Raw genomic sequence first — 7,055 nt, 5'->3', positions numbered from 1 at the left:
GGGACCACGGCCGCTCAATGGAGGCGCACTTGGTGCGGCCTACAGTGTTCTAGAAGGGGGCAGTGGGCTCACTGCCGTATCCATGCGCCGCTCCGCCGTGAAGCACTCAGTGTCGATATCTCCGGCGCCCGCCAGGGGCGCTGCTGCCAGCGTCACCTGAACGATCTCGCTAGTCGCTTCTTTTGCTTCGCGGCAGCGGCAACGGCGGTTTGCTTTTCACAGCCCCTTTTGATCAGTTAGTCCTCTATCGCCTGCTAAATCCGTGTGGTCTTTTTGTGTCTCACGCTTTTTTAGCGTGCTATGTCAGTGAAAAATGCCTGGCCGTCGTCGAAATTACTGCTTCGCTCCTGGGTGCAGAACTGGCTACAGCCGTGTGAAAGACGCGCCGAAGGCGTCTTTGTTTAAAATATAAAATAAAAATAAAAACTTAAAATATAAGGCATGTATCTCAAGGGACCTGAACTCATAATATGAGAAAATTGTTTTCACAGGAGGATCAACCGGCTCATCAGCATCATGACTTCTAGGTTCCCGGCAGAAGCTCTGCGACCCAATTCTTCATCAGCCAAAGCACTCTCGGATTTTCTGAATTATATCACGTCTTGGGAGCAGCACGCTGGTGGAGCAGGAGGGTTCTTAAGCGAGTCAACAGCGACTGGTCTGCGTGTGACAATCTCAAGCACTCTAGAGCTACTGTCATACCTAGAAAATTTAGGGTATGCATATCTTATGACATCTCGGCTTAGTCAGGATCCTATCGAAAATTTGTTTGGAATCGTGAGACAAGCCTCAGGCTGTAATGACCATCCAACTCCCGCTCAGTTTCTCATAACAATGAACTGCATGTCATTCTATAGTTTAGTCAAAACTGTGAGATATGGCAATGCAGATCCATGTGCATACAGTGCTTTGCTTGATGCTGAGCACAGCAGTGCAGGTGGTCCCCCCAGCAATGTGTGGGACCAGGTGGATTCCCTCATTGCTTCGGGGAACTTGCCAGATGCTGAAGCGATGTTGTCTTCAGTGGATCATGACGAACACATAGAGAGAAGCGACTCTCGCTTAACTTATTATGTGTCAGGATACGTCGCGAGGAAGTGCATAATGAAAACTAAGTGCCAGGAATGCATGAAAGCTCTGACCGTGTCAGCTGAAGATGAGAGTCTTGGGCTGGCTGCATTAATACGATACAGAGACAGAGGCGGGCTTCTATACCCGCACAGCACACTGTTTTCTTTTGTGAAAACTCTTGAGGATATGTTCACGGAATGCTTCAGCAAAAAACAGTTGCATACCGATAGCATTTTAGATGTGCTCAGCCTGGTGAAGGCAAGATGCATGCGCAACATTGGTTGCACTGAGCATTCAGCTGAGCTCACCAAGAATGTGATCAGCTTTTACCTTACAACGCGGCTTCATTTTTTTTACAAAGGGCGTTAACTCAGAGAGAAATGAAAAAAGAAAGAGGACCATGCACAAGAAGATCGCGAAAAGTTCCTAGTCTGCATGGTGTAGGATTATGTCCACTTGTAAATATTCGGCCAGATTTTTCGGCTGCACGTATTCCAAGTCTTAAAATAAACGTTATTAGATAAGAGTGCCTTGTGTTTATTTCCTTTACATGTTCTGTTGGGTTTAGAGCGACGCAATGCATATAAATAGCTTCTCGAAGCAGCAATGCACTGATGTCGAATTTCGCGCGCATAGTTTGGGAAGAACACTGCTTAATAACATGCATCTCCGCAGCCGATGGTAGTTGTAAAAAAAAAAAAAAAGGTTACGTTGAAATTGGCCCTGTGGTATTCTCACTGCGAAAATGCGGCGACCATTACCGTTATATTATCAAAATATCATTGCGCATCCTGAAGGCACCCTTCGCCATTGTCTGCGGTGCAAAAATTACCCGGCCCCATAGGTCACTGCATACTGGTAAGATGCAGCAAAAGATGTATCGTGCATCAGAAGCCATGAATATTGCATTTCGTTCGGCAAATCCAGCAGTGAACGGTACCCGTTCTACTTCGGCGCGCGGTCTAGCTTCAGGTTACGCTGGGAAGCGCGCCATCTGCCGGTGTCGACATGAAGTGCGTCACGCGCCGCCGCCATGTGAGCGCACTACAATATTCTAGAACACTGTAGTCAGGCTGAGAGGCGCGGTCGCGCCACTGGAAAATATTCTAGTTCACTGTAGTTGCACCGTTGCACCTCTTGGTGAGATACGACAGTAGCCATGCAAGCCAAGGTATATAATGTGCAAGCTTTAGCTGCCAGTCTCGGTAGGCCCGGAGCGGCCTCATCGAGCTCTGTCCATTGCTACCCTGGAACGAATGGCTGCTTGGCCAGCCCGGCTTCTACGAGATGTTCGCATCGCCTCGTTCTAGACGCGGCGATGGTCCTCGTCTTAGCAGCGCAATGCAGGTGAGCGTTTTGCGCCGCGTCTAGGCCTCGGAACACCGTCGCGAGTTGGCACTGAATTTTTTTTTATTTTCATGCTTTCCTTGTTTTGCAGCAAAGACCACCTCCTCGTACTGAAGGCTGCATTTGTCATCGTGACAAGTTCTTCGGCCACCGCAGGCGACAAGAGGCCAAGGTCGAGTTCATCCAAAAAGCACTCGCAAGACAAAGGCTGCATCCTAGGGATTTCGTCCTGGCTAATGCACATGTCGGCGACACACACAATCTCCAAGTTGCTGTAGTCGATTAACGTTACTTCGAGATCTTTGCGCGGCTAAGCGGACATTACTGCGCTGTACCACAGCTTGTCGGTGAAACGCGCAAAACACGGCATTACCAGCGGTACCTGGCTCTTGTGCATAAATCCGGGCTTAGACGAAAGCTTCGACGTAATTTTAATGTGCTCATTTAGCTCGTAGTCCTTCTGAAGCTACTTCAGACAATGCAACTCAGATGCCACGTGAGTGATCGTGGCTTTATAGAATTCTCCTGCTCCTGACCCCTGCTGCTATTCGATGAACGGTCCATGGTCTTAATTCGGCACTTCGCACTTTGCCTTAATTAGTTTTTCTTTTCTCAATAAAAAATTATGCATCAAGTGTGGCCTATGCAGAGTCTACATAAAATCACTTCTACGACATGTTCTTGATGATATGATTTTCATTCCCTCAAAATCGGCTTCACCAACTGCAGTTTATTTACCTCGCTACACCATGAAGACTGCCATTTCTTCTTTAGTTTACAGTGTACTAGTGCCATGCAGTCTCTGTATGGAATATTTATGTTCTTGATCTGTTTGTCATGAGCTTGAGCAGCGCAAACGTCCGCTCTCTCATTGCCTCCAATGCCGACATGACTCTGGATTCAACAAAATGTTATGTCCTTGAGCAGAGGCTGCTGCTATATTATGTATGATGTCTCCAAGTAGTGGAGCAACTGCATTTTTGTGGTGAAGGGCTGTCAAGACACTCAAATAGTCTGTGTAAATAATACTGTTTGTGATGTTCCCATTGGCTATTTTTCTTACTGCCAGAGCAAGTGCATAACACTCAGCGGTAAAAATAACCGTACACTGAGGTAATCTTACCATTTTTTTCTCATTTTCCTTGCACTACTGCACTTCCAACATGATTGTCTTGGAGCCATCTGTATAAAACTGTGCGCAGTTTGAGCACTTTTCTCAAGAGCTAAGGATTCTTGCAAAATATGTTCATGTGGTGTTTTCTGTTTGCAAAACTGAGTCAATGTGAAATCGCAATGGGGGGCTGTACTATGATGGTAGCGGATCGTGCCTTAATTCAATATCAAGGCACGATCCGCCACGCGGAAACAACGCAGCCCGCGAATTTAAAAAAAAAAGAAACGCTGGTTTTAAAAATTAAGAAATTGCTGGATTTTTTCCGAGCAGTTTTACTTTGGTCGAATGCTAGGAAGCATTTTTTTTACACATTGAAAACGTTTATCAGTGACCTTTCTAGCCGTTTTCTCCTCTGCTACCTCTGAGGCTGGCGGGCCGTTTTTGCAATGGCAGGACAGCTCTTGCTGTTCCTGCCTGGAGCGGGAATGGTCCTGCCCTTGGCTGTGCCTGGGCAGAGGCCAGGTCCTGTTGTGGTGTGCCGCCCCCCCCACTCCACAACATTGGAATAGTTTGGTTTAGCAGTGAGCATGAATGTGCATGTGCAACAAGGTAACGCTGATGTGCCTCTTTAAATGTTATATTTTCCTTTACTTTTATTACTATTATGGCCTTTTCCTTCTTCCAAGAGGGACATGACCGCGAGTACGCGGCGTGTCCATCAGCACAGTTTGCACAGTGTAGTGTGGCATCACACTCATCGGATTTGTGGTCATTTGAAGCACATTTGGCGCATGTTTGTTGGCCACAGCAGCTCTGGGAGCCATGACCACACTTTTGGCAGTTGGCCTGGGGTTCGGGATGTAGGGCCGGATGTCTACTTTGATATAGCCTACTTCTATGGAGTCGGGGAGCTTGCTGGCATTGAAGGTTAGGGCTACGTGCTTCGTCAGCACATCTTGGTTGTCTTTCCGATTTTGATCCTGTGCACTCTGATTGCATTTTGTTTGGAAAGGCCTTCTAGTAGTTCTTCAGTGAGAGACAGGAAGTCCTTATCTGAGATCACACCTTGAACAGTGTTCAGCGATCTGTGGGCAATGACTGTTACTGCGGTTTCCCCAGATGTGACAAGTTTATGATGATTTCTGCATTGGTCTCTGCTTTGGAGTTCGAGCAGGAGATCCCTGCTGGCCAGTTTGCTTACTTTGTATCTGGTGCCTAGGATGTTTGTTAGGGACTTGGACACTACAAAAGGTGAAATTATTTGAGCATGTTTTCCAGTGTTTTCACTGATGATGACATGGTACTTGGGGAAGATTTCTTGTTTTAGGAAAAAGAATTCAGCTGTTACATCGGACCGCCTTTTTTTAAGGCGATCATATGGTTTTGCTGAGGATGCCATTAAAAATTGCTGTTCGGCCATGGTACCAGCCACCCACCACGGAGCCCAACAAGGGGATGGGACAGGAAATTGTGAACAAGTCCTGCCTCTGCCAGCTGTACACCATAATATAACCTGATATGGTGCAACACAGGGTAGTTACTCCACACAAGGTTAACTTTTGCCACCAGGAAGTAAGGAAAAACCAAGAAGAGAGTAGAGGACAGGAGAGCACAGCAGAGTTGTAGGAAAGAAGATAGGAAAGTGAAAGATGGAGGGGAGGACATGAAGAGGTGACTGCCAATTTCCCCTAGGTGGGTCAGCCCGGAGGAGCCGTCTATGGGAAGCGTGGGCCAAAGTGGTGTGTTGCCTCCGCCAAGGGGCCTTAAAGGTCCGAACACTCGGCATCGGCTCAACCATCAGGATCCCCTTTTCCCCAGACACTGCGATGCCACGCACGGCTAAGCGTGGGTGCTCGGGGTCTGTGGTGTTGCACAGTACACACAAACATCTGCTTTAACAGATCCTCCTGTGTGGGCCTAGATATATGGTCTAAGCAAATTTAAATAAGAATTTTTGTACTCAAGGTAGTGAAATCCCAGAGAATTATGCCGTAATGTCCAAGCATATTCATAATCAGCGCGCAATTAGAATTTAGTAAAATTTAACCTTCTCGAGCAACGTAAATTTGTATGATAACCACACAATGTTTTTCTTAAGAAGCTCGGTGTTACAGTTAACAACCTGAAATAGATAACATTGTTATTTAAGAAAAAAGTTAATTTAAAAAATATTATTTGACACAATCAGCGAATTTTATTCTGCAATGCATACCTGTAACACCTTCGATGCTAGCATGATCGGCGTCACGTTACGCGTGAGCACTGAGAGGTGTTTGAAATTCCCGCACGAAGTCATGCTTTTGGAAGTCGCGACTCGTCGACAAATCAAGTTTCTCGCCAGGATGCCCGCATGATGACCGCACAACACTTGGTTTACCACTGAAAGGCAGCCTTAAACAAGCTATCATTTTTGAAACAAAGGCGAAGGCTTTCATTGGCCACTCCATTTTGTACTATTTAAGTCACGCGTCTGTCTGCATATAAATGGTTAAAATTTTAAGCCCACCCGTCCCAACACACGTGCAAGACAGCTCAGCAGGAAGCTCTTTGGGATTGACGCAGATGTTGCATACAGTGCTGCGCCTGATAATAATGTGAATTTACAGGCGATGGTGATAAATGTTTGTTAAAAGAAAAATAAAAAGACCCTGCACGTGCGGCGAGCACAGCTTTTTAAAAAAAGCACAGAAAGTGAGTGCCAGCTACAGATGTGTAGTCAAACGAGATAGATTCTGTGTAAATCCGACACAAGCAACGAATAGAGCCAGACCAGAATTTATCCTTTCGTAAAAAAAATCACCGATAACTAGGAATCGAACTCCTCCCCTCCGGTCACCACCCAAATGCGCTAACCAACTGCACCACACCAGGTTTCTTTTTTTTATCACCATTATCTAGAGGAATAAGCATAACCAGCCAATGCTGTATGTCGAATAGGGTGCCTCGATGTCAGCGCGGGCATCGCAGCACCTAATCGTCGAACACAGCCGCACACCATCCACCATCAGCAGTGAAATCAAGCGGCGCAATGAGAGCACCACACCACCGTTGAAAGATTTTCGCCTTATTGCTCTTATGGGGTCTTAAGTGCCTCCTAGATTTTTTCGGTTATTCCTTCCGTGTTTCATAAATTGTTTGCACCACTACGAAAGGCAAGGTCAACCTGGGCAAATCGGTATGACACCCACAAGGCAATTGTGTCATTTTTACACTATGGCACAGTCACCAGGAGCGTAGGAGCAGGGATATGTACTGCGTGCCATCTCGATTGGCCCAGGTTACCCTTACTTCTCCTAGTGCTGAAAATGTAGTGAAATGGAGTGAAGACTGACAAGACATTCTGTAGCCTTATGGCTCATTCCCACTTGAGCATTCGGCGGCGCGAGCGAAATCCGCTGCCGCCGACACGCTCCTTCATTCACACTTCTGAGCCAACACATCGCCGCCACCACTTCGACTGCGAGCTCCCCTTAACCGTAACCTGGCTGCTCTACTGTAGCTACGTACGCCACCAAAAGCATAC

At 46.7% G+C, this 7,055-nt stretch overlaps 1 protein-coding gene and 1 long non-coding RNA gene across 2 annotated transcripts; both read left to right on the top strand.

Moving 5' to 3' along the window:
* Nucleotides 1-225: 225 nt before the first annotated feature.
* On the top strand, nucleotides 226-1,440 carry LOC146183336 (uncharacterized). Its single transcript, XM_084608358.1, has 2 exons — nucleotides 226-745; nucleotides 1,151-1,440. The coding sequence occupies exons 1-2, from the start codon at nucleotides 517-519 to the stop codon at nucleotides 1,438-1,440; spliced, it is 519 nt and encodes a 172-aa protein (XP_084464484.1). The 5' UTR covers nucleotides 226-516.
* Nucleotides 1,441-2,144: 704 nt separating this feature from the next.
* LOC146183335 (uncharacterized) lies at nucleotides 2,145-3,052 on the top strand. Its single transcript, XR_014708486.1, has 2 exons — nucleotides 2,145-2,418; nucleotides 2,510-3,052. It is a non-coding gene; the product is annotated as an uncharacterized LOC146183335 (long non-coding RNA).
* The last annotated feature ends 4,003 nt before the right edge of the window (nucleotides 3,053-7,055 follow it).

The sequence above is a fragment of the Amblyomma maculatum genome, chromosome 7, assembly GCF_055883805.1.
Source record: "Amblyomma maculatum isolate TAMU_Amacu chromosome 7, ASM5588380v1, whole genome shotgun sequence".
Classification (NCBI taxonomy): domain Eukaryota; kingdom Metazoa; phylum Arthropoda; class Arachnida; order Ixodida; family Ixodidae; genus Amblyomma; species Amblyomma maculatum.
The sequence above is the reverse complement of the archived record's forward strand: the minus strand, read 5'-3'. Positions and strand labels throughout refer to the sequence as shown.

Coding starts and splice junctions, on each gene's coding strand:
- LOC146183336 (XM_084608358.1), top strand. CDS start 517: ATGACTTCTAGGTTCCCGGCAGAAGCTCTGCGACCCAATTCTTCATCA. Junction 746..1,150: donor TCTTATGACATCTCGGCTTA/GTCAGGATCCTA, acceptor TGACCGTGTCAG/CTGAAGATGAGAGTCTTGGG.